At 52.0% G+C, this 27044-nt stretch overlaps 1 protein-coding gene across 1 annotated transcript in view; it reads right to left on the bottom strand.

Moving 5' to 3' along the window:
- The window catches only part of SREBF2 (sterol regulatory element binding transcription factor 2), a 159761-nt gene that overhangs the window by 93954 nt on the left and 38763 nt on the right, over positions 1-27044 (bottom strand). The window contains exons 6-9 of the mRNA XM_075321885.1: positions 25791-25905; positions 18845-19026; positions 18163-18355; positions 16442-16626 (exon numbers count right to left, since the gene is read on the bottom strand). Coding sequence (XP_075178000.1) covers positions 16442-16626; positions 18163-18355; positions 18845-19026; positions 25791-25905 — 675 coding nt within the window. The remainder of the gene's footprint in view (positions 1-16441; positions 16627-18162; positions 18356-18844; positions 19027-25790; positions 25906-27044) is intronic.

Below are 27044 nucleotides of genomic sequence, written 5' to 3'. Positions count from 1 at the left end.
TACTCCGTTGGCCTGCAGGGCTGCCACGGCCTGTGAGAAGGCGGCGGCCTTGGAGCAGGGGGAGTGGAGAGAAAAAATCTGTTTGGCGGGCTGGAAGAGAATTCTATCCTGTAGCCGTGAGAAATAATATCTCTCACCCACTGATCGGAGACCTGTTGAAACCAAGCGTCGCCAAAGTGGGAGAGCCTGCCACCGACTAAGGACGTTGCTGGAGTGGGCAGAGACTCACGAGGAGGCTGCCTTAGTGGCAGGACCTCCTGCGGTCTTCTGTGGACGCGCTCGAGCGCCAGCTGGATTTCTGGTCCTTAGCTGAGTTAGCGGACGAGGCGGAGGGCTTAGAGGACGACCAGTTGGAGGAACGAAAGGAGCGAAACCTTGACTGAATCCTACCCTGGGCAGGTTTCCTGGTCTTGGTTTGTGGCATGGAAGTACTCTTCCCGCCAGTAGCCTTTTTAATAATTTCATCCAGCTGTTCACCGAACAGCCGGGAACCAGCAAAAGGGAGCCCAGCAAGGTACTTCTTTGAAGAAGCATCTGCCTTCCACTCTCGAAGCCACAAGATCCTGCGAATAACGAGGGAATTAGCCGAAGCCACCACAGTGTGGTGAGAAGCCTCTAGCATGGCAGACATGGCATAAGAAGAAAAAGCTGAAGCTTGAGAAGTTAAGGCAACCATCTTGGGCATAGATTCCCTGATGAGGGAATGCATCTCCTCTATAGAAGCAGAGATGGCTTTGAGGGCCCACACTGCTGCAAAAGTTGGGGAAAACGCGGCCCCCGCCGCTTCATACACGGATTTGGCCAGAAGGTCAATCTGACGGTCAGTGGCATCCTTAAGGGAAGTGCCATCAGCCACCGACAACGGTCCGGGCTGAGAGCCTAGACACCGGAGGGTCTACCTTTGGGGAGTGAGCCCACTCCTTGACCACCTCCGGTGGAAAGGGAAAACGGTCATCAGAACCACGCTTTGGGAAGCGTTTGTCAGGACAGGCCCTGGGTTTGGTCACAGCGGTCTGAAAACTGGAGTGGTTAAAGAACACACGCTTTACTCTCTTAGGCGAGGTAAACTGGTGCTTTTCTGCCAGAGAGGGTTGCTCCTCTGATACTGGAGGGTTGAGATCCAGTACAGAATTAATGGAAGCAATCAAGTCACTAAGTTCTGAGTCACCCTCGGAAAGATCAATGGGGCACATGGAGTTAGCCTCCGAGCCCCCTGTAAAGGCATTCTCCTCATCCTGAGAGTCCTCAACCCTTGAATCAGAGCCGCGGGATGAGGGGGGAGAGGAAACCCTGCAGTGCCTCTTAGGAGGACGGGGTCTGTGCCCTGATGATGAATCCTCTGTGAGCTCCAGTGGACGGAGGTCAGAGGATAGGGATCCTAAAGGACCCTTAGCAAGAGCATTAGAGGCACCCTGTGAAGGGGGCTGATGCATATTCATCAAAGTCCTGGACAGAAGTCCCATGGACTCAGCAAATGACTGGGAGATAGACCTACAGAAGGACTCTACCCAGGCCGGGGGTTCAGCCACAGGTGCAGAAGCAGCTTGAGAGATCACTGGGGGTGAGACTCCAGGCTGAGGCACCTCCAAGTTAGAGCAGACATCACAATGTGGATAGGTGCTCGGTTCAGGCAGCAGGAGCTTACATGCAGCGCATGCAGTATAAAGCTTTGGAGCCTTGCTCCTCGTGTGAGACATGCTGCTGGAGTGGGGAAAACAGCTTCTACAAAGAGAATGAACCCCAGGGAGTATATTCAGAGGTCCACAACCAGAGACCGGCTGTGGCTTACCAGACCGCCGGAAGCGGTGTTGTGTGCCCTCCAGATCCCGAAGCCCGGACCCCCAATGCACAGCACCTCAGCAGGGATGCAGAGTGCAGGATGTCCCAGCGCAGAGTGAACCCTGTCCAAGAAAATGGCCGCCGGAGCGAAGAGAGGGGGCGGGACGAGGGCATCCCTGTAGGAAAGAGGAATCTGCAGGGCCATAGAGGCCTGCAGGGGGGGGGGGGGGGGGTCACGCACAAGCAGTGAGGAGTGTCCCTCCCCTGTGCAGGACGGCCGCCGGGAGGAGCAGTGCCTGTCCCTCTGCATGAATGACATGCGAGGGCAGGTAACAGAAACTAGGCCTCCGGCAAAGCCGGGGCCTAAATTTGACCAGCGAGGCCGACGCGCAGGCACCATCGGCGCGGATCTCGGGCGAAAAGCTAGAGGACCCGCCGGAAATGTCAAAACAAATACAGCAAACACACTCTCCCCACACAATAAAGGACAGGGACCCCCAACACATAAACTTCTCAGGTACTTAGCTGCTGAGACGCAGGGCCAGGTCCCTGGGGATGAGTGCTCCGGTCCAGCAGGGTCCTCAAGGGGCTGTGGACAGAGACCGGTCTCCTGCCAGGCATGGAGACCGTGCTGGCTCCCACTTCAAGCCAGAGCCCAGGAGGGATGGTGAAGGAGCACGGCATGTAAGGCTCCAGCCTTGGAAATCAACCTTACAACACCACCGACACAGTGGGGTGAGAAGGGATATATGCCTGGAGTCCAGACGTGGACCCGCACTTCTTCAATCTTTTTCCAAAAAAAAAAAAAATCATATGGAGAATGCATGTGTGGATGTATGCCTCCAGAACACAAAGCGATAAACTGGCTGTGACTGGCTCACCAGGGGGTGTATAGGCTCAGAGGGAGGAGCTACACTTTTAGGTGTAGTACTTTGTGTGTCCTCCGGAGGCAGAAGCTAAACACCCATGGTCTGGGTCTCCCAAAGGAACGATAAAGAAATTACGTTTTTTTTAGTCACCACAAATTTTGCACTAAATGCAATAAGAGGTGATCAAAACGTAGCATCTGCGCAGAAATGGTGTCCTAAGTTATCTACACAGGCCGGCATTGCAGTTCTGAGCAGGCGCACTTTGATCAGCCCTGTTGAAGGCAGATAACAGTACTGTAATGTGCAGGCGCGAGGCTGAAAGACCGCCAGTGCATGCGCACTACAATACTTTGATCTGCCCTGGGCTGAGCAGAGCAAAGTGTGCCTGCACAGGACTATAATGCCGATCTGTGTGGATGACATAGAACAAGTCATCCAAAGTGGGCTGGGTAGAAGGAGGACAGCGACCGCGGCAGAGAAGAGGCGCCGGACCAGAGAACGGCGACCCCTATTGGATCGGACCGCCCCCTAGGTAAGTATTATAAAAGTGTTTTTTACGTTATACGGCGTGGCCTGGGTTATTATATACAGTATTCTAAATGCTGTATATAAGGGTTCATTGGTGGTGGCCGCAGCTTATAACCACCAAATCTGGCGACAGGTTCCCTCTCTTTTCAATTTGGCAAGTCATCCCCCCAATTCTCCACATATCCTCCCTTCCTTCCCTACTCCACTTTTCTCGCCGTCTTTTTGTTAATAATTTCTTAATATGAGTAAATTGTTTTGTTTCTTTTTTTAACTTTTGAGGTGATAATCTGGTCTCTTTATGACATTTGCAATAAGAGCTTATTGATGACTTTGTTTTTTTTAAAAGCTTTACATATGTGGGATTGTATATTACACTGTCTTATACAAAATGATGCATTGTTCTCCATTATTATCCATTATTATGTAACTTGCACAATTCACTCAAACAAATTTATGGAAAAAACAAAATATGTCAATAATAAATAGATCTATTAGAAGTTAAATGACTTGTCCATGACTGTAGTACTGATGACCTATCCATGTGATAGATCAATATAACATAGGTGGGGGCCTGACACCCTGCACCCCCACAGATCAGCTGAAACCGGCATTGAGTGGGACTAAGCAATGTATGGGGTGAAACAGGGTCAACAACTGACAGATTAAGCCCCCTGTCCTAGAACAATAAATAGGACTTTGAAGTGAAAGCTTATTATAGTGTTTTACCAGTGGGGTTTACATACCATTGGTGCAACCACACAAGGACCCAAGGAGTAATGGGGGCACATCCACCTCCAAAACCAAAAGTGCTATTGTACATGATGAGAATAAAGAGAATTTTGTTTACTTACCGTAAATTCTTTTTCTTATAGTTCCGACATGGGAGACCCAGACCATGGGTGTATAGCTACTGCCTCCGGAGGACACACAAAGTACTACACTCAAAACGTGTAGCTCCTCCCTCCGGGCTATATACACCCCCTGGATGACAATCTAACCAGTTCAGTGCAAAAGCTGAAGGAGGACATCCACCCATAAGTAGAGATAGAGTAAAACTCGGAAAAACCGGAACTCTGTCTACAACAGCAGCCAGTGAAAACACACGGAACAAAAACTGCCAACAGGCAACAGGGAGGGTGCTGGGTCTCCCATGTCGGAACTATAAGAAAAAGAATTTACGGTAAGTAAACAAAATTCTCTTTTTCTTCATCGTTCCTTATGGGAGACCCAGACCATGGGACGTTCCAAAGCAGTCCATGGGTGGGAAATAAACCAAACTGAGAAGTAGGCAAAACAAAACTTCACAAATGGGCGACAGCCGCCTGAAGGATGCGTCTGCCCAAGCTCGCATCTGCCGAAGCATGAGCATGCACTTTGTAGTGCTTCGAAAAAGTGTGCAGACTGGACCAAGTGGCAGCCTGACAAACCTGCTGAGCCGTAGCCTGGTGCCTGAAAGCCCAGGAGGCACCGACAGCTCTGGTCGAGTGCGCCTTAATCCCCGGCGGGGGAGGCACCTGAGAACACTGGTAGGCATCGGCGATAGCCGACCTAATCCAACGAGCTAGGGTCGGTTTAGAAGCAGAGAGACCCTTGCGCTGACCCGTGGTTAGCACAAAAAGTGAGGTGCACCGCCTAAAAACGGCGGTGCGTGACACATAGATTCGGAGCGCCCGCACCAAATCCAAGGTGTGCAACGCCTTCTCAAAGCGATGCACAGGGGCCGGACAAAGAGAGGGCAATGAAATGTCCTGGTTAAGGTGGAAAGAAGACACCACCTTAGGGAGAAAGTCCGGAGTCGGACGAAGAACCACCTTGTCTTGGTGAAACACCAAAAAGGGGGATTCCGAAGAGAGCGCAGCCAAATCAGAAACTCTCCTGAGAGAAGTTATGGCTACTAGAAAAACAACTTTCTGTGAAAGTGTAAACAAGGGAACCTCCCTAAGAGGCTCAAAGGGGGGTTTCTGTAAGGCCGTGAGGACCAGATTAAGGTCCCAGGGATCCAAAGGCCGCCGGTAAGGAGGAATGATGTGAGCTGCGCCCTGCATGAAGGTGCGCACCTGAGCCAGTCGGGCGATACGCCGCTGGAATAATACCGACAGAGCCGACACCTGTCCTTTGAGGGAATTGAGGGACAGTCCTAGCTGTAGACCAGACTGTAGAAAAGACAGGATGGTCGGCAAGGAGAACGGCCAAGGAGCATGGTCGGAAGAGCGACACCAGGACAGGAAGATCCTCCAAGTCCTGTGATAAATCTTGGCCGAAGAAGACTTTCGAGCCTGAGTCATAGTGGAGATGACCTCAGAGGGAATACCTGAAGCCGTCAGGATCCAGGACTCAAGAGCTACGCCGTCAATCTGAGAGCCGCAGAATTCTGGCGGAAAAACGGACCTTGAGAGAGAAGGTCTGGGCGGTCTGGGAGATGCCACGGCACCTCTACAGACAGGCGGAGCAGGTCTGGGTACCAAGCTCGCCTGGGCCAGTCCGGAGCAATGATTATGACCCGACGGCCCTCCATTCTGATCTTGCGCAGAACCCTGGGCAAGAGAGCTAGAGGGGGAAACACGTAGGCCAGACGGAACTGGGACCAATCCTGAACCAGCGCGTCCGCTGCGAAGGCCTGAGGATCGTGGGAGCGAGCCACGTAAACCGGAACCTTGTTGTTGTGCCGGGATGCCATTAGATCCACTTCCGGAGTACCCCACTTGCGGCAGATTGACCTGAACACTGCCGGGTGCAGGGCCCACTCGTCGCTGTCCACGGTTTGACGGCTGAGATAATCGGCCTCCCAGTTTTCTACGCCTGGGATGTGGACTGCTGATATGGTGGACTTGGAGTCCTCCGTCCACTGGAGGATTCGTTGAACCTCCAACATCGCCAGGCGGCTGCGAGTTCCGCCCTAGTGATTGATGTAGGCAACCGCTGTCGCGTTGTCCGACTGGACTCGAATGTGCCTGCCCGCCAACAGGTGGTGCAAGGCTAGGAGAGCTAGAAACACAGCTCTGATCTCCAGCACATTGATCGGGAGGGCTGATTCGGACGGAGTCCAAGTGCCCTGTGCTCGGTGATGGAGAAAAACTGCTCCCCAACCGGAGAGGCTGGCATCCGTGGTGAGAATCACCCAGGACGGAGTCAGGAAGGAGCGTCCCTGTGACAGAGAGAGGGGCCGAAGCCACCACTGAAGAGAGCTCCTGGTCTGTGGCGACAGAGCCACTAGCTTGTGCAGGGAAGAGGTCCGCTTGTTCCAACAGCAGAGAATGTCCAACTGCAGGGGACGCAGATGGAACTGTGCAAATGGAACCGCTTCCATTGACGCCACCATCTGACCCAGCACCTGCATGAGGTGCCTGATGTAATGACGGCGGTGCCTCAGTAGAGAGCGCACCGCTAGCTGAAGGGACTGCTGTTTGACCAAGGGAAACTTCACAAGTGCCGGCAGAGTCTCGAATTGCATCCCTAGGTACAGAAGTCCCTGGGTCGGGGTCAGAGTGGACTTGGGCAGGTTGACAAGCCACCCGAACTGAACAAGCGTGGCGAGAGAGTGAGCGAGACACTCCGCTGGCAGTCTGCCCTGGATGAGGCCTTGACTAGAAGGTCGTCCAGGAAGGGGATTACTGCCAACCCCTGAAGATGCAGGACCGCAACCACTGCTGCCATAACCTTGGTGAAAACACGAGGGGCCGTGGCTAACCCGAAGGGGAGAGCCACGAATTGGAAATGTTCCTCTCCGATTGCAAAGCGGAGCCAACGCTGGTGTGAAACCGCGATAGGCACGTGCAGATAGGCATCTCTGATGTCGATGGATGCCAGAAAGAAGGGAATTTTGTTACTTACCGTAAATTCCTTTTCTTCTAGCTCCTATTGGGAGACCCAGACGATTGGGTGTATAGCACTGCCTCCGGAGGCCACACAAAGCATTACACTAAAAAGTGTAAGGCCCCTCCCCTTCTGGCTATACATTCCCAGTGGGATCACTGGCTCACCAGTTTTAGTGCAAAAGCAAGAAGGAGGAAAGCCAAGAACTGGTTTAAACAAATTCACTCCGAAGTAACGTCGGAGAACTGAAAACCGTTCAACATGAACAACATGTGTACCCGAAAAACAACCAAAAATCCCGAAGGACAACAGGGCGGGTGCTGGGTCTCCCAATAGGAGCTAGAAGAAAAGGAATTTACGGTAAGTAACAAAATTCCCTTCTTCTTCGGCGCTCCATTGGGAGACCCAGACGATTGGGACGTCCAAAAGCTGTCCCTGGGTGGGTAAAGAATACCTCATGTTAGAGCTGCGAAGACAGCCCTCCCCTACGGGGAGGCAACTGCCGCCTGCAGGACTCTTCTACCTAGGCTGGCGTCCGCCGAAGCATAGGTATGCACCTGATAATGTTTGGTGAAAGTGTGCAGACTCGACCAGGTAGCTGCCTGGCACACCTGTTGAGCCGTAGCCTGGTGTCGTAATGCCCAGGACGCACCCACGGCTCTGGTAGAATGGGCCTTCAGCCCTGATGGAACCGGAAGCCCAGCAGAACGGTAGGCTTCAAGAATTGGTTCTTTGATCCATCGAGCCAGGGTGGCTTTGGAAGCCTGCGACCCTTTGCGCTTACCAGCGACAAGGACAAAGAGTGCATCCGAACGGCGCAGGGGCGCCGTGCGGGAAATGTAGATTCTGAGTGCTCTCACCAGATCTAACAAATGTAAATCCTTCTCATACCGATGAACTGCATGAGGACAAAAAGAAGGCAAAGAGATATCCTGATTAAGATGAAAAGAGGATACCACTTTCGGGAGAAACTCCTGAATGGGTCGCAGCACTACCTTGTCCTGGTGGAAGACCAGGAAGGGAGCCTTGGATGACAGCGCTGCTAGCTCAGACACTCTCCGAAGAGATGTGATCGCTACCAGAAAAGCCACTTTCTGTGATAGTCTAGAAAGTGAAACCTCCCTCAGCGGCTCGAAGGGCGGCTTCTGGAGGGCAACTAGTACCCTGTTCAGATCCCATGGATCTAACGGCCGCTTGTACGGGGGTACGATATGACAAACCCCCTGCAGGAACGTGCGTACCTTAGAAAGTCGTGCTAGACGCTTCTGAAAAAAGACGGATAGCGCCGAGACTTGCCCTTTAAGGGAGCCGAGCGACAAACCTTTTTCTAACCCAGATTGCAGGAAAGAAAGAAATGTAGGCAATGCAAATGGCCAGGGAGACACTCCCTGAGCAGAGCACCAGGATAAGAATATCCTCCACGTTCTGTGGTAGATCTTAGCGGACGTGGGCTTCCTAGCCTGTCTCATGGTGGCAACGACCCCTTGGGATAATCCTGAAGACGCTAGGATCCAGGATCAATGGCCACACAGTCAGGTTCAGGGCCGCAGAATTCCGATGGAAAAACGGCCCTTGGGACAGCAAGTCTGGTCGGTCTGGTAGTGCCCACGGTTGGCCGACCGTGAGATGCCACAGATCCGGATACCACGCCCTCCTTGGCCAGTCTGGGGCGACGAGTATGACGCGGCTGCAGTCGGATCTGATCTTGCGTAGCACCCTGGGCAAGAGTGCCAGAGGTGGAAACACATAAGGGAGCCGGAACTGCGACCAATCTTGCACTAAGGCGTCTGCCGCCAGAGCTCTGTGATCGCGAGACCGTGCCATGAAGGTTGGGACCTTGTTGTTGTGCCGGAACGCCATTAGGTCGACGTCCGGCCTTCCCCAGCGGCGACAGATTTCCTGAAACACGTCCGGGTGAAGGGACCATTCCCCTGCGTCCATGCCCTGGCGACTGAGGAAGTCTGCTTCCCAGTTTTCTACGCCGGGGATGTGAACTGCGGATATGGTGGAGGCCGTGGCTTCCACCCACATCAGAATCCGCCGGACTTCCTGGAAGGCTTGCCGACTGCGTGTCCCCCCTTGGTGGTTGATGTATGCCACCGCTGTGGAGTTGTCCGACTGAATTCGGATCTGCCTTCCTTCCAGCCACTGCTGGAAGGCTAGTAGGGCAAGATACACTGCTCTGATTTCCAGAACATTGATCTGAAGGGTGGACTCCTGCTGGGTCCACGTACCCTGAGCCCTGTGGTGGAGAAAAACTGCTCCCCACCCTGACAGACTCGCGTCTGTCGTGACCACCGCCCAGGACGGTGGTAGGAAGGATCTTCCCTGTGATAATGAGGTGGGAAGAAGCCACCACTGCAGAGAGTCCTTGGCCGTCTGGGAAAGGGAGACTTTCCTGTCCAGGGATGTTGACTTCCCGTCCCATTGGCGGAGAATGTCCCATTGAAGTGGGCGCAGATGAAACTGCGCAAACGGAACCGCCTCCATTGCCGCCACCATCTTCCCGAGGAAGTGCATGAGGCGTCTTAAGGAGTGCGACTGACTTTGAAGGAGAGCCTGCACCCCAGTCTGTAGTGACCGCTGCTTGTCCAGCGGAAGCTTCACTATCGCTGAGAGAGTATGAAACTCCATGCCAAGATACGTCAGTGATTGGGTCGGTAACAGAGTTTACTTTGAGAAGTTGATGATCCACCCGAACGTCTGGAGAGTCTCCAGTGCAACATTCAGGCTGAGTTGGCATGCCTCCTGAGAGGGTGCCTTGACAAGTAGATCGTCCAAGTAAGGGATCACAGAGTGTCCCTGAGAGTGCAAGACTGCTACCACTGCCGCCATGACCTTGGTGAACACCCGTGGGGCTGTCGCCAGACCAAATGGCAGAGCCACGAACTGAAGATGGTCGTCTCCTATCACGAAGCGTAGAAAGCGTTGGTGCCCTGTAGCAATCGGCACGTGGAGATAAGCATCTTTGATGTCTATTGATGCTAGGAAATCTCCTTGAGACATTGAGGCAATGACTGAGCGGAGGGATTCCATCCGGAACCGCCTGGCGTTCACATGCTTGTTGAGCAGTTTTAGGTCCAGAACAGGACGGAATGAGCCGTCCTTTTTTGGCACCACAAAGAGATTGGAGTAAAAATCTTGTCCTTGTTCCCGAAGAGGAACAGGGACCACCACTCCTTCTGCTCTTAGAGAATGCACCGCCTGCAGAAGGGCATCTGCTCGGTCGGGATGTGGGGAAGTTCTGAAGAACCGAGGCGGAGGACGAGAACTGAACTCTATCCTGTACCCGTGAGACAAAATGTCTGTTACCCACCGGTCTTTGACCTGTGGCAGCCAAATGTCGCAAAAGCGGGAGAGCCTGCCACCGACCGAGGATGCGGAGGGAGGCGGCCGAAAGTCATGAGGCAGCCGCCTTGGAAGCGGTACCTCCGGTTGCTTTCTTGGGGCGTGAGTGAGTCCGCCAGGAATCAGAGCTCCTTTGCTCTTTCGGAGTCCCTTTGGACGAGGAGAATTGGGGCTTGCCCGAGCCTCGAAAGGACCGAAACTTTGACTGCCACTTCCTCTGTTGAGGTTTGCTTGATCTGGGCTGGGGTAAGGAGGAGTCCTTACCTTTGGACTGTTTAATGATTTCCGCCAATTGCTCACCAAACAGTCTGTCTCCAGATAATGGCAAGCTGGTTAAACATTTTTTAGAAGCAGAATCTGCTTTCCATTCTTTTAACCACAAGGCTCTGCGCAAAACTACAGAGTTGGCGGATGCCATTGAGGTACGGCTCGTAGAGTCTAGTACCGCATTGATAGCGTAGGTCGCAAACGCAGTCATTTGCGTAGTTAAGGACGCCACTTGCGGCACTGCTGGACTTAAGAAGGAGTCCACCTGTGCCAGACCAGCTGAAATAGCTTGGAGCGCCCACACGGCCGCGAATGCTGGAGCAAACGACGCGCCAATAGCTTCATAGACAGATTTCAACCAAAGGTCCATCTGTCTGTCATTGGCATCTTTAAGTGAAGCCCCATCCTCCACTGCAACTATGGATCTAGCTGCAAGCCTGGATATTGGAGGGTCCACTTTTGGACACTGGGTCCAGCGTTTGACCACGTCAGGGGGAAAGGGATAACGTGTATCCTTAAGACGTTTGGAAAAACGCTTGTCCGGATAAGCATGGTGTTTCTGGATTGATTCTCTGAAGTCAGAGTGGTCCAGAAAAGTACTCAATTTACGCTTGGGATACAGGAAATGGAATTTCTCCTGCTGGGCAGCTGCCTCCTCTGCTGAAGGGGCTGGGGGAGAAATATCCAACAGCCTATTGATGGCCGCTATAAGGTCATTTACCATGGCGTCACCATCTGGCGTATCCAAATTGAGTGCGGTGTCAGGACCAGACTCCTGATCACCCACCTCTGTCTCATCATATAGAGACCCTTCTCGCTGAGACCCTGACCCGCGTGATGACGTGGAGGGTCTCTCCCAGCGAGCTCGTTTAGGCGGCCTGGGACTGTCATCAGAGTCAGAGCCCTCAGCCTGTGATGCCTGGGACCCCCTTGAAGTACGGATTAGTTCCAACTGAGGGGGACCGGGGAACATAGACACAGCAGTGTCCATGGTCTGAGCAACTGGCCTGGACTGCAAGGTCTCCAGGATTTTTGTCATAGTCACAGACATTTTATCAGCAAAGACTGCAAATTCTGTCCCCGTCACCGGGGCAGGGTTCACAGGCGTCTCTGCCTGGGCTACCACCACCATAGGCTCTGGCTGACGAAGTGCCACTGGGACTGAACATTGCACACAATGAGAGTCGTTGGAGCCTGCTGGTAGATTAGCCCCACATGCTGTACAAGCAGTGTACACAGCCCGTGCCTTGGCACCCTTGCGTTTTGTGGATGACATGTTGCTGTCTCCTCAGAGCAATATAGGGGTATACAGCCAAGAAGCGACCGTACAGTGCAGTATATATATATATATATATATATCTGGTACAGGAAAAAGTACACCAATACAACTGTGGCACTAGTGGGGCCAGCACTAATGTGCTGCTTACCGCCCACTAAACGCGGGTGTGTGGTCGCCAGAAATCCCTAGTCTGGGTCTCCCAGAGCCTGTGTCCGTCCTCCAGCCAGACTGCATGCAGGAATGGCTGCCGGCGTCCTGTGGAGGGGGGGGCGGGCCCTGGGCGTGCTCAGACCAAAAGCGGGAAACCTGCGTCCCACTGTGCCTAGTGAGAGGGCTGGAGCATGTAAATAAGGCTCCAGCCCTCGGCGCTGACGATTGCACAGCGTCTGTCCCATTCCCTGATTGACAGGGAGGGGGCGGGAACGAAGCGGAGCTAGGCCGCAAAAGCCGGGGACTAAATTTATAAGCGCCGCCGCCGTAAAAGCGCGGTCGACGCTAAGTCCCCGGCGCACTACAAGTCCCAGCCGCGCCTCCGCTCTGAGAGTGGCCGGCGCGGTAGTTCCCAGCACATGAAGTCACACAGCTAAGCTGCTGTGACTCAAACCCCAGCGTGCAGCGCTACTGTCCCCGGCGCACTAACACACCCAGCAAGTCTGGCGTGTGCGTGCCTGTCTGTACGGGGACACAGAGTACCTGAAAGTTGCAGGGCCTTGTCCCTGAACGGTACCCAGCTCCGTATCCAGCAGGTTCACTGGGTCTGTGGATGGAGCCCGGCCTCAGGGCTTGGGGGCCGGTAAGATCCCACTTCCTCAGAGCCCCTCAGGGGGATGGGGAAGGAAAACAGCATGTGGGCTCCAGCCTCTGTACCCGCAATGGGTACCTCAACCTTACGAACCACAAGTGGGGTAAGAAGGGAGCATGCTGGGGGCCCCATATGGGCCCACTTTTCTTCCATCCGACATAGTCAGCAGCTACTGCTGACTAAACAGTGGAGCTATGCGTGGATGTCTGACCTCCTTCGCACAAAGCAGAAAACTGGTGAGCCAGTGATCCCACTGGGGGTGTATAGCCAGAAGGGGAGGGGCCTTACACTTTTTAGTGTAATGCTTTGTGTGGCCTCCGGAGGCAGTGCTATACACCCAATCGTCTGGGTCTCCCAATGGAGCGCCGAAGAAATCTCCTTGGGTCATTGATGCAATGACCGATCTCAGAGATTCCATGCGAAAACGCCGCACCTGAACATGCTTGTTGAGAAGCTTGAGATCCAGGATGGGCCGGAAGGAACCGTCCTTCTTGGGGACTAGAAAGAGGTTGGAGTAGAAACCTCTGAACCGTTCCCGAGCAGGAACCGGAACAATAACACCGTTGGCCTGCAGGGATGCCACGGCCTGAGAGAAGGCGGCGGCTTTGGAGCAGGGGGGGGTGGACAGAAAAAATCTGTTTGGCGGGCTGGAAGAAAATTCTATCCTGTAGCCGTGGGAGATGATATCCCGCACCCACTGATCGGAGACGTGTTGAAACCACACGTCGCCAAAGTGGGAGAGCCTGCCACCGACCAAGGACGTTGCTGGCGCAGCCAGATAGTCAAGAGGGGGCTGCCTTAGTGGCAGCGGCTCCTCCGGACTTCTGAGGACGCGGCTTCGCGCGCCAGATGGGTTTACGATCCTTGGCTGCGGTAGTGGACGAGGCTGAGGGCTTAGAGGATGACCAGTTAGAGGAACGAAAGGAATGAAACCTCGATTGGATCCTGCCCTGGACAGGTCTCTTGGCTTTAGCCTGTGGCAAGGAAGTACTCTTCCCTCCAGTAGCTTCCTTAATTATTTCATCCAGTTGTTCACCAAACAGCTGGGACCCAGCAAAAGGGAGGCCCGCAAGGTACTTCTTAGAAGAAGCGTCTGCTTTCCACTCTCGAAGCCACAAGATCCTGCGGATCGCGAGAGAGTTAGCGGAGGCCACCGCCGTGCGGTGAGAAGCCTCCAGAATGGCAGACATGGCGTAGGATGAAAAAGCCGAAGCCTGAGAAGTTAAGGCCTCCATCTCAGGCATAGAGTCCCTGGTGAGGGAATGTATCTCCGCCAGAGAGGCAGAAACTGCCTTAAGAGCCCACACTGCCGCAAAAGACGGGGAGAAGGGGGCTCCTGCCGCCTCATATACAGACTTGGCCAGAAGGTCAACCTGGCGGTCAGTGGGATCCTTAAGAGAGGTGCCATCGGCCACCGCTACGACTGTGCGGGCTGAGATTCTAGACACCGGAGGGTCTACCTTTGGGGACTGAGCCCACTCCTTCACCACATCTGGTGGAAAGGGAAAACGGTCATCAGAACTACGCTTTGGAAAGCGTTTGTCAGGACAGGCCCTGGGTTTGGTGACAGTGGCCTGAAAACTGGAGTGGTTAAAAAACGTACTCCGAGCTTTCTTAGGTGAGGCAAACTGATGTATCTCTACCAGAGAGGCTTGTTCCTCTGACACTGGTGGAGTGAGGTTCAGAACGGAGTTAATGGACGCAATCAAGTCACTAACATCCACATCATCCTCAGACAAGGCAATGGGGTACCTAGAGCTAGCGTCTGAACCCACAGTAAAAGTATCCTCCTCGCCCTGCACCTCGGCCCGTGAATCAGAGCCGTGGGACGAGGAAGGAGAAGGGTCCCTACGTCTCCGTTTAGGAGGACGGGGTCCTAAAACATGCTCTGAGGGCTCTGCAGAGCTCGGAGCAGCAGAGGCGCCCTGAGAAGGGGGCTGATGCATGGTCAGCAGTGTCCGGGACAGTTGTCCCATAGAGTCGGCAAAAGACTGGGAAATAGCTCTGGAAAAAGATGCTACCCAAGCCGGGGGATCAGTCACCGGGGCTGGAGCGGCCGGAGGAACCCCTGAGGAGGCTCCAGGCTGAGGGACCACCATATTAGAGCAGGCATCACAATGTGGAAATGTGCTTGGCTCTGGCAGAATGAGCTTACATGCAGTGCATATAGCGTACAGCTTTGCAGCCTTGCTCCTAGTGACAGACATGCTGCTGAGGTGGAGGCTCTGCAGCAAGAATACACTCCTGTAGAATGCCCTGAGAGTGTATAATAAAAAGCCCACAACCAGAGGTTGTGGCTTACCAGACCGCTCTCTGTGTGCCCTCCGGATTCCACAGCTCAGACCCCCAGTGAAGCGTCAGCCTTCCTAAAAAGCAGCAGCTGCAGCATCCAGCGCCGATCAGTGTAAGAACGCTGAGAAAATGGCGCTGGAAGGAGGAGGGGGGCGGGGAGAAGCCCAAGAGCGGGAAACCGGAGGGCCAAGGAGAGATACAGGGGAGGGAACATCTCCTCAGAGAGGAGTGTCCTCCCCTCTGCTGGCCGGCCGGTGGGCGGCGCTACGCTATGCATCTGCATGAATGACATGCAGGGAAGCCGAAACCGAAACTAGGCCCAAACTGAAGCCGGGGCCTAGATTTTAACATGCGGCCGACGAGCAGGCACCCCCGGCGCGGTTCTCCAGAAAGACACCGAGAACTGGCCGGAATTACAGTAAAAGACAAAAAACATACTCTCCCCTCAATAAAAGTACCCGGGACCCCTGAAAAACGTCTCAATACTTAGCTTTTGAGACGCAGGGCCATGTCCCTGAGGGAAGGTCAAACGCTCCGTCCAGCAGGAACCTGACAGGGCTGCGGATGGAGACCGGTCTCCTGCACAGCAGAGAGGACCGAGACGGCTCCCACTTCAAACCAGAGCCTGAAAAGGATGTTGAAGGAGCGCGGCATGTGAAGGCTCCAGCCTTGTAAAGTCAACCTTAACAGCACCGCCGACACAGTGGGGTGTGAAGGGACATGCCGGGAGTCCAGATTGGACCCGCTTTTCTTCCATATCTTTAAAAACAAAATCTTAAAAATGAAAAATCAGAGAATGCATGTGTGTGTGTGACCTCCTGAAACACAAAGCATTGAACTGGTTAGATTGTCATCCAGGGGGTGTATATAGCCCGGAGGGAGGAGCTACACGTTTTGAGTGTAGTACTTTGTGTGTCCTCTGGAGGCAGTAGCTATACACCCATGGTCTGGGTCTCCCATAAGGAACGATGAAGAAATACAATTAAACCCTCTTTGGAGGTGATCTGCCCCCTTATGGGCCCCTGTGAGGCTGTACAGGTTTGTACTAATGGTATGTACACCCCAGTGGTGAAACACAATAGCCCAGATTGATTATTGCCTGCTGCCGAGTACTGTGCTTTATTTTCCATTCACCCTGTTGTACAGGACATAACACAGCAGCCCCATATTTGAATGGGAAATAATGTGCAGCATTCAGCAGCAACCACAAAGCATTGTACACCCCATACATCGCTCCTGTGGAGAAGTCATTATTACTTCAGTCCTGGACTATGCTATGAAATGTTCTACAATGGTACCTATGTATGGGTCATTCATTGGCATTTATTTTACATAAATTTTTGGAGTCGGCAAGGAATTTGTCCCACTTCCGCAGCGATTGGCAGCTGCTTCATAGGTTTCCTTTAACTTCTCCTGGCTCAGCACTGTAGGATTAGGATGGAAACGTGAAAAAAAAAAAATTACCCGCGTAAGATCCAGGTCAGCCTGTTTACGGTGCCTCCAAAACTTTACAGAAGAACGTGAATGTAACCGTGTCACCGGCTCTCCGTGAATCAGCAGCTTCATGAAGACGCTGAGAACAATCACACCGTTTACCAGCCAGAGGATTAATGTAGGGATGAGCCAGTCAAGCCAGCTCCCAGAAAGACCTGCAGGGGAATTGGAGAGGCGATTGTTAATATACAGCTTCATAGTATATCAGCATTACTCTATTTCTCAATGTACAATTACCAATGTACGCCCCTGAATGGAAGCCACTGACCTACGGCTCGCCATCATTACACCAGAGGTTACTACAGCCCTCCACTGAACGTGTCAATGGTTATTCCAAATGCTACCCTGCATCTCACTAACCTGCTTTAATGATTTGAGGACCAAGGGACGTATTTGGTTTTACATTAAAATTAAAGGACAATCTGATTAAATCAACTTACAGCCCTAAAATGGGTTAGAGAATGTCAGTAGATTATTAAATCTTTCCAAGGACGCAGATCATAGAAAGTTGAAAAAAAGATCCCTTGATATCTGTGATCGAATGGCCTATTACAAATAAATCCACAATTTTCTTAATATGTAAATTAGCTGGTAAGCTCTATTGGCCGGACACCGATCTCCCTAAGAATCTGGCTCCATGGATTATTGTAAATGAACGGCAGCGTTACCAATGTGAGACATTAATGACTGACAGTCTGCTCTCCTGATATCAATGCAGAGCTGTGTGGTTATAATTAACACAGTGCAACAGAGCTTTGTTTAATTACAAACACATCTGCAGCTCTCCTCTCGGGGTTGTTACCTCTGCTGTACTCCCCCTCCCCCACAGTGGCTGCCTGCAAGATGGAAGCTAAAGTAGTGTTATTTGTCATCATGGCATTGTGGTGCAGTACAGCTGACCGAACTAGGAGAGAACAGCCACAGCTGTGTTTGTAATGAGACAAAGCTCAGCTCTGCTGTTCTACACAGACAAACAACACAGCTCTGCAGTGAGATAACGAGAGCAGCGTGTAATTATAGTTTTTATTTAATTTTCTGGCACACCCATGTAGACAGCTTGGGAGGGCTGACCCTGTAGAGCAGTGGTCCCCAACCTGTGGCTCGGGAGCCACATGTGACTTGCGGGACCACGATGTGTGCCTCATGATTGTCTGTCAACTTGGTGCATTAGCACCAGGTCTAACAAACAGCTGTGAAGAGAAGGTTTCCAGATGATGACCTTTGTGAGTAGCCCTGCAGAGAAGAGCAGATCTAAAGGGGGGGGGGTAAGATAGGTGATTTCTGTGGAAAAGCTTTGCTGTCCTTATACTGGTAATGTGGGATTTGGGTGTAACTACTGTGAGGGGAAAGCCTTAACTCATTCAGTCTGAAAAAGCTCTAATCTACCTTGCTCATGACAATACAGACTTCATAATCACTTAGGGATCAGATTACAACTGCCTATTGAAGTCTACAGGGAAAGGAGGAGGAGGTTGGAACAGATATAAAGTGCTTCTGTCTTGTAATTGTTTATTGTGCTTTTAGCTTGTGCATTGTTTTCTATGGAAGTTCCAAAGACTGCTGAGTGTTACATAAATAGTAAATCGGTTGATCCGGCCGGTGCAAGTCCAACGTATATACGGTTTTTCATAGGCGCAGTCTTAGACAGCACACTATGTAGGTACATGTTATGCAGATGAGATGCACTTTACCTGAAACCTCGATCCCCAGCATCGTTCTACTTGTCCCATGCTGCACCGTTCTGTCTGAATATTGGCCATTATCTGAGTGAAGCAATGATGTCAAGGGGTTAAACGTCAAACAAAGGAACGTCATAGCACAGAGCAGCATCCGTGAGCGATCCATCATGCCAAGTCCTGTTGGAGAATCGGGCTCATCCTTCACCTATAAAACAGACACAGCCCTTTAAGAGGCGAACCAACACTTAAAGAAATCCTGCCACTAACTATGAATTAGTGGTGGTCTCAAACATCAAGTGATGGCCTATCCTTGCAAAATTCAATGACTTTCTACACAATTTGATTACCCATAGAGATGGGAGAATCTGTTTAAAAAGGACTCCAGTCCATCAGCCAGGTCAGGAACCGCTGGATGGAGGCCCTGTGATTCTTGTTACCTCCCGACATACCCGGCTTCTTTAATCAGATGGAGTGGCGAGATGTTGTATATATCTCATTGTAATGATGTTACGCCAGCTGACGCCGGGAGGTGAGGAGAATCGCAGGCCTCCTGTCCTGCAATCACATTACTGACCTGGATGATGGACCGGAGTCCTGGAAATTGAATCTTCCATCAGTAGTTTAAGCCAATCATAAATATTAACTTCACGTAACACAAATAATTCAGACATAACATATAGTGCAAGTATTTCACCTTCTCATCGTCTAATAGAGGACTACCCGGCTCCGAATCCACAGAGTAAGGAGAGAAGACAGCAGGAGAGCCAGAGTCTGACGCTGGCGGAGACATCATTAGGATGTTTTGGTTGAATTCATCCATCTTCATATCCATGCTGGGGTCCACTAAGCTGCTCAGATCAATGCCCTTTAGATATTCTGTAAAAATACAAATGTGGATTACAAATACAGCAATAAAAACACTGGGATCTACAAATAATCACTAGATTGACTGATAAATGGGAAGAAGAGAAAGTGTAATGTGAAGATCCGGCTCTATGGCCGAGGTCTGTGTATAAACTGTACAGCGCCCGAGTTCTGCACATTATGTTTAATGTCCAACATGTAATATACGTGCTAATAAAGTAACCTATTCAGCAGATTTGTTGAGTTGTTATATCACGGCCACAGGGTGCAATATTGGCTGATATGGGACAGTAAAATTACTTATCAAGACGTGATGATACTTTGATCATCCAAAGATACAATCTACAACCAATTATACAATTATACAAGCCTAGAGAAAAAAAAAAAAAACTAAAGCTGTGGCAGAATCCAGTCAGAATGTAGTCTGTGTGATATACATGGAAAAGTCAATTGCTAAGTCACTTGATCGTTTGTTCAGACAGCCTGAATGCCTTCCTTGAAAAATGTAACATTACAGGACATAGTTAAAGGGAATCTGTCACCAGGTTTTTCTACCTCGTGTGAGACAGACCCCGATTCCAGCAATGTGTCACTTACTGAGCTGTTTGCTGTCATTTTGATAAAAATCATTTTTTTCTGCTTCAGATCTAGCATTTATACAAAGCTCATGAATATGCTGGACTACTTAGCAGCAGGTCAAGTAGTCCTGTAATTGTAAAATTACTGATTAATCAGCAGTAGATCAAAACTACACTAAGCAGCTAAGTAAGTGACATCGCTGGAATCAGGATCTCTGCCCCCTACATTATGCTGCTCTCTTATTAGGTGATAAAAAGAGAATTTTGTTTACTTACCGTAAATTCTTTTTCTTATAGTTCCGACATGGGAGACCCAGACCATGGGTGTATAGCTAGCGACCTCCGGAGGACACACAAAGCACTACACTCAAACGTGTAGCTCCTCCCTCCGGGCTATATACACCCCCTGGATGACAATCTACCCAGTTCAGTGCAAAAGCTGAAGGATGACATCCACCCATAAGTAGAGATAGAGTAAAACTCGGCAAAACCAGCACTCTGTCTACTAACAACAGCCGTGAAGCACACGGAACAAAAAAACTGCCAACAGGCAACAGGGAGGGAGCTGGGTCTCCCATGTCGGAACTATAAGAAAAAGAATTTACGGTAAGTAAACAAAATTCTCTTTTTCTTCATCGTTCCTCATGGGAGACCCAGACCATGGGACGTTCCAAAGCAGTCCATGGGTGGGAAATAAACGAAACGGAGAAGTAGGCAAAACCTAACTTCACAAATGGGCGACAGCCGCCTGAAGGATGCGTCTGCCCAAGCTCGCATCTGCCGAAGCATGAGCATGCACTTGGTAGTGCTTAGAAAAAGTGTGCAGACTGGACCAAGTGGCAGCCTGACACACTTGCTGAGCCGTAGCCTGGTGCCTGAAAGCCCAGGAGGCACCGACAGCTCTGGTCGAGTGCGCCTTAATCCCCGACGGGGGAGGCACCTGAGAGGATTGGTAGGCATCGGCGATAGCCGACCTAACCCAACGAGCCAAGGTCGGTTTAGACGCCGAAAGGCCCTTGCGCTGACCCGTGGTTAGCACAAAAAGTGAGGTGCACCGCCGAAAAACGGCGGTGCGAGACACATAGATTCGGAGCGCCCGCACCAAATCTAAGGTGTGCAACGCCTTCTCAAAGCGATGCGCAGGGGCCGGACAAAAAGAGGGCAATGAAATGTCCTGGTTAAGGTGGAAGGAAGACACCACCTTAGGGAGAAAGTCCGGAGTCGGACGAAGAACCACCTTGTCTTGGTGAAACACCAAAAAGGGGGATTCCGAAGAGAGCGCAGCCAAATCAGAAACTCTCCTGAGAGAAGTTATGGCTACTAGAAAGACAACTTTCTGTGAAAGTCTAGACAAAGGAACCTCCCTGAGAGGCTCAAAAGGGGGTTTCTGTAAGGCCGTGAGGACCAAATTAAGGTCCCAGGGATCCAAGGGTCGTCGGTAAGGAGGAATGATGTGAGATGCGCCCTGCATGAAGGTGCGCACCTGAGCCAGTCGGGCGATACGCCGCTGGAACAATACCGACAAAGCCGACACCTGTCCCTTAAGTGAATTGAGGGACAGACCCAACTGTAGACCCGACTGTAGAAAAGACAGGATGGTCGGCAAGGCGAACGGCCAAGGAGCATGGCCGGAAGAGCGACACCAGGATAGGAAAATTTTCCAAGTCCTGTGGTAAATCTTAGCCGAGGAAGACTTCCGAGCCGGAGTCATGGTGGAGATGACCTCAGAGGGAATGCCTGAAGCCGTCAAGATCCAGGACTCAAGAGCCACGCCGTCAATCTGAGAGCCGCAGAATTCTGGCGGAAGAACGGACCTTGAGAGAGAAGGTCTGGGCGGTCCGGAAGATGCCACGGCACCCCTACGGACAGGCGGAGCAGGTCTGGGTACCAGGCTCGCCTGGGCCAGTCCGGAGCAATGAGTATTACTCGACGGCCCTCCATTCGGATCTTGCGCAGAACCCTGGGCAATAGCGCCAGAGGGGGAAACACATAGGCCAGACTGAACTGAGACCAATCCTGAACCAGTGCGTCTGCTGCGAAGGCTTGAGGATCGTGGGAGCGAGCCACGTAAACCGGAACCTTCTTGTTGTGCCGGGAAGCCATTAGATCTACTTCCGGAGTGCCCCACTTGCGGCAAATTGACCTGAACACTGACGGATGCAGTGCCCACTCGCCGCCGTCCACGGTTTGACGGCTGAGATAATCGGCCTCCCAGTTTTCCACGCCTGGGATGTGGACTGCAGATATGGTGGACTTGAAGTCCTCCGTCCACTGGAGGATTCGTTGAACCTCCAACATCGCCAGACGGCTGTGAGTCCCGCCCTGGTGATTGATGTAGGCAACCGCTGTCGCGTTGTCCGACTGAACCCGAATGTGCTTGCCCGCCAATAGGTGGTGAAAGTCTAGGAGAGCTAGAAACACGGCTCTGATCTCCAGCACATTGATCGGGAGGGCCGATTCGGACGGAGTCCAAGTGCCCTGTGCTCGGTGATGGAGAAACACCGCTCCCCAGCCGGAGAGACTGGCATCCGTGGTGAGGATCACCCAGGACGGAGTCAGGAAGGACCGTCCCTGTGAAAGGGAGAGGGGCTGAAGCCACCACTGAAGGGAGTTCCTGGCCTGTGATGACAGAGCCACCAGCCTGTCCAAAGAAGAGATCCGCTTGTCCCAACAGCGGAGAATGTCCAGCTGCAAGGGACGCAGATGGAACTGGGCAAAGGGAACCGCTTCCATGGACGCCACCATCTGACCCAGCACCTGCATGAGGTGTCTGATGGAATGACGGCGGTGCCTCAGCAGAGAGCGCACTGCCAGACGAAGGGACTGCTGTTTGACTAAGGGCAACTTGACAAGTGCCGGCAGCGTCTCGAATTGCATCCCTAGGTACAAAAGTACCTGGGTCGGGGTCAGAGTCGACTTGGGGAAGTTGACAAGCCACCCGAATTGGACTAGAGTGGCGAGAGTGAGCGAGACACTCCGCTGACAGTCTACACTGGATGAGGCCTTGACTAGAAGGTCGTCCAGGTAAGGAATCACTGCCAACCCCTGGAGGTGCAGGACCGCAACCACTGCTGCCATGACCTTGGTGAACACTCGGGGGGCCGTGGCTAAGCCAAAAGGAAGAGCCACGAACTGGAAATGTTCCTCTCCGATCGCAAAGCGTAGCCAGCGCTGGTGTGAAACCGCAATAGGCACATGCAGATAGGCATCTCTGATGTCGATGGATGCCAGAAAATCTCCCTGGGTCATTGAGGCAATGACCGATCTTAGAGATTCCATGCGAAAGTGCCGCACCTGAACATGCTTGTTGAGAAGCTTGAGATCCAGGATGGGCCGGGAGGAACCGTCCTTTTTGGGAACTAGAAAGAGGTTTGAGTAGAAACCTCTGAACCGTTCCCGGGCGGGGACCGGAACAATTACACCGTTGGTCTGCAGGGATGCCACGGCCTGAGAGAAGGCGGCGGCTTTGGAGCAGGGGGGGGTGGACAGAAAAAATCTGTTTGGCGGGCTGGAGGAAAAAGGTATCCTGTAGCCGTGGGTGATGATATCCCGCACCCACTGATCGGCGACGTGTTGCAACCACACGTCGCCAAAGTGGGAGAGCCTGCCCCCGACCAAGGACGTTGCTGGCGCGGCCAGATAGTCACGAGGAGGCTGCCTTGGTGGCAGCGGCTCCTCCGGTCTTTTGAGGACGCGGCTTTGCGCGCCAGTTGGATTTGCGATCCTTGGCGGTAGTGGACGAGACTGTGGGCTTAGAGGATGACCAGTTAGAGGAACGAAAGGAACGAAACCTCGATTGGTTCCTGCCCTGGGTAGGTTTCTTGGCTTTAGCTTGTGGCAAGGAAGTACTCTTCCCGCCAGTAGCTTCCTTAATTATGTCATCCAGCTGTTCCCCAAACAGCCGTGACCCAGTAAAGGGGAGACTCGCAAGGTACTTAGAGGAAGCGTCCGCTTTCCACTCTCGAAGCCACAAGATCCTGCGGATCGCGAGGGAGTTAGCGGAAGCCACTGCCGTGCGGTGAGAAGCCTCCAGGATGGCAGACATGGCGTAGGATGCAAAAGCCGAAGCTCGGGTAGTTAAGGCATCCATCTCAGGAATAGAGTCCCTGGAAAGGGAATGAATCTCCGCCAGAGAGGCAGAGATAGCCTTAAGAGCCCACACCGCCGCAAAAGACGGAGAGAAGGAGGCTCCTGCCGCCTCAAATACAGACTTGGCCAGAAGGTCAACCTGGCGGTCAGTGGGATCCTTAAGAGAAGTGCCGTCGGCCACCGCAACTACTGTGCGGGCTGAGATTCTGGACACTGGAGGGTCCACCTTTGGGGACTGGGCCCAGTCCTTAACCACCTCCGGTGGAAACGGGAAACGGTCATCTGAACTACGTTTCGGAAAACGTTTGTCAGGACAGGCCCTAGGCTTGTTAACAGTGGTCTGAAAGCTGGAGTGGTTAAAAAACATACTCCTAGGTTTCTTAGGAGAGGTAAACTGGTGTACCTCTACCAGAGAGGGTTGATCCTCTGACTCCTGTGGGTTGAGGTTCAGTACGGAGTTAATGGACGCAATCAAGTCACTAACGTCCGCATCACCCTCAGACAAATCAATGGGGTACATAGAGGCAGCGTCTGAGCCCACAGTAAAGGAATCTTCCTCGCCCTGCACCTCGGCTTGTGAATCAGAGCCGTGGGACGAGGAAGGAGAAGGGTCCGTGCGTCTCCGTTTAGGGGGACGGGGTCCTAGGACCTGCTCTGAGGGCTCTGCAGAGCTCGGAGCCGCAGAGACACCCTGAGAGGGAGGCTGATGCATAGACAGCAGCGTCTGGGACAGCTGCCCCATGGAATCGGCAAACGACTTGGAAAGAGCCTGTGAAAAGGATGCTACCCAAGCCGGGGGTTCAGCCACCGGGGCCAAAGCAGCCGGAGGGACCCCCGCGGAGGCTCCAGGCTGAGACACAACCATATTAGCACAGTTATCACAATGTGGGTACGTGCTAGGCTCTGGCAGAATTAGCTTGCAAGCAGTGCATATAGCATACATGTTTGCAGCTTTGCTCCTAGTGACAGACATGCTGCTGTGGAGGAAGCTCTGCAGCCAAAACACACTCCTGTAGAAAGCCTGAGTGTATAAAAATCCACAACCATAGGTTGTGGCTTACCAGCCCTGCTCTCTGTGTCCTCCGGATTTCACCGCTCCCCTGTAAAGTGACAGCTTTCCAAAAAGTATGCAGCTGCAGCATCCAGCGCTTCTCAGTGATAAAAACGCTGATAAAATGGCGCTGGGAGAAGGAGGGGGGGCGTGTATAAGCCCAGGAGCGGGAAAACAGAAGCACAGAGATACAGGGGGTAGACAGGGGAGGGGACATCTCCTTAGAGAGAAGTGCCCTCCCCTCTGCTGGCCGGGCGGTGGGCGGCGCTGTATGCAAAACATACAGCAGAAGCCAAAAACGAAACTAGGCCCAAACTGAAGCCGGGGCCTAGATTTCAAAGTGCGGCCGACGAGCAGGCACCGTCGGCGCGGTTCTCATGGGAAATTCCCAGAACCGGCCGAAATTAACAGTAACGCTAAAGCACATACTGCCCCCATAATAAAAGCACCCGGGACCCCTGAAAAAACGTCTCAATACTTAGCTTTGAGACGCAGGGCCATGTCCCTGAGTGGGGTTAACGCTCCTTCCAGCAGGGACCAGACAGGGCTGTGGATGGAGCCGGCCTCCTGCAAGCAGAGAGGACCGTGGAGGCTCCCACTTCAAACAGAGCCTCGACAGAGGATGCGAAGGAGCTCGGCATGTGAAGGCTCCAGCCTTATGAAGATCAACCTTAACAGCACCCCGCAGAGTGGAGCGTGAAGGGACATGCCGGGAGTCCAGATTGGACCCGCTTTTCTTCCAAAACTTTAAAAAATTAAAATAAAATTGAAAAAAATATGAGGAAATAAAAGTGTGTGTATCCTCCTGAAACACAAAGCGTTGAACTGGGTAGATTGTCATCCAGGGGGTGTATATAGCCCGGAGGGAGGAGCTACACGTTTGAGTGTAGTGCTTTGTGTGTCCTCCGGAGGTCGCTAGCTATACACCCATGGTCTGGGTCTCCCATGAGGAACGATGAAGAAAAACCTGGTGACAGATTCCCTTTAAAACGGTCTAACCATCTTTATGTTTAAGCCTGTAGGATACAACAAGCTTTAAAAGTAGTTGTAGAGCTTACTATTTTTTTGATTTGCCAGTTTCAGAGCCATATTTTCTTGACGAAGTTTTTGGTTGGATTGTTGCAAGTATTTTATGTAGTCTATGGCTTTCTTCAGGACGCCTGACTTGTGCATCTGAAAAAAAAGGAACAATCTCTCATATAAAAGACCAAAGAAATCTCACCACTGCTATCAATGTATGCCGCATGATCCTGGAATACCATGATGTAAACGGTCATGGTGGTATGAAACGGATCGATCAAATTCTATTCCTACCATTCTCACATACTCGTAATGATCAACAATATATACTTTTCAGGGGGACTTGAACCTGCAGTCGAATACTATATCCAGTATCTGGTGAAAGTTTTGGTCTGCTTTGGATCGCAGTCACAAGAGGACAATGACAGGGGTCTTTAGCAGCCCCTTGGATGCTATTGTAGCTCATCGGTTCTTCATGATTGCATCACAAGTGGTCAAAAAGATTCAATGTGCGCAAGTAATAACAATTGTTCCATGTAAATGCTTTTGTTAGAGACAGACAGCAGTATTTAAATAGTTAACAGCAGCGTCTGGAGCAGGTCTTCAGCTGTTAAGACACACACAGACCGTTTCCCATGATATTAGTTCACGTCCTAATGCGGGAAGGGGCTAAGACTGTCTAAGGCTAGTTTCACACTACGTCTTTTTAACATCCGCTGAAAACGTTTTTTTAGCGGAAGTACGGATCCTGCTTTTACAGCAAATAACGTATGCAAACGCATCTGTTATTTTGCAGGATCCTGCACTGGATGTTTAGGGGCGGGCATTGGAGTCATGTGATCGGGAGTGAGGGGAGCTAGACTGGGAGGAGGCTTCTGACAGCTGCAGACGCTGGTAACCAAGGTAAACATCGGCCTTGGATACCCAATATTTATCTTGGTTACGAGTGTCTGCAGCTGCTAGGAGCAGGGCTGCCTGCACGCGTAACCAACGTAAACATCGGGTAACTAAGAGAAGTGGTTACGCGATATTTACCTTGGTTACGAGTGTCTGCAGCTGTCAGGTGGGGGAGAGGGAGGGAGGGAGGAAGGGGGAAAGACAGATAGAGAGAGAGGGTGAGGGAGGGAGGAGGAGAGAGACAGATCACGCGAGACTGGTTCTGGGCAAGCTCAGTAGTTTCTGGGCATGCTCAGTACAAAAGCAGGATCCTGTCTATCAGCATGCCAGCGTTCACCTGCGTTTGCGTGCGTTATAGTCAGGATCCAGCAATTTGCAGTATTTGGACGGAGCTC

This window comes from Anomaloglossus baeobatrachus, chromosome 8, assembly GCF_048569485.1.
Source record: "Anomaloglossus baeobatrachus isolate aAnoBae1 chromosome 8, aAnoBae1.hap1, whole genome shotgun sequence".
NCBI classification, from domain to species: Eukaryota; Metazoa; Chordata; class Amphibia; order Anura; family Aromobatidae; genus Anomaloglossus; species Anomaloglossus baeobatrachus.
The sequence above is the reverse complement of the archived record's forward strand: the minus strand, read 5'-3'. Positions and strand labels throughout refer to the sequence as shown.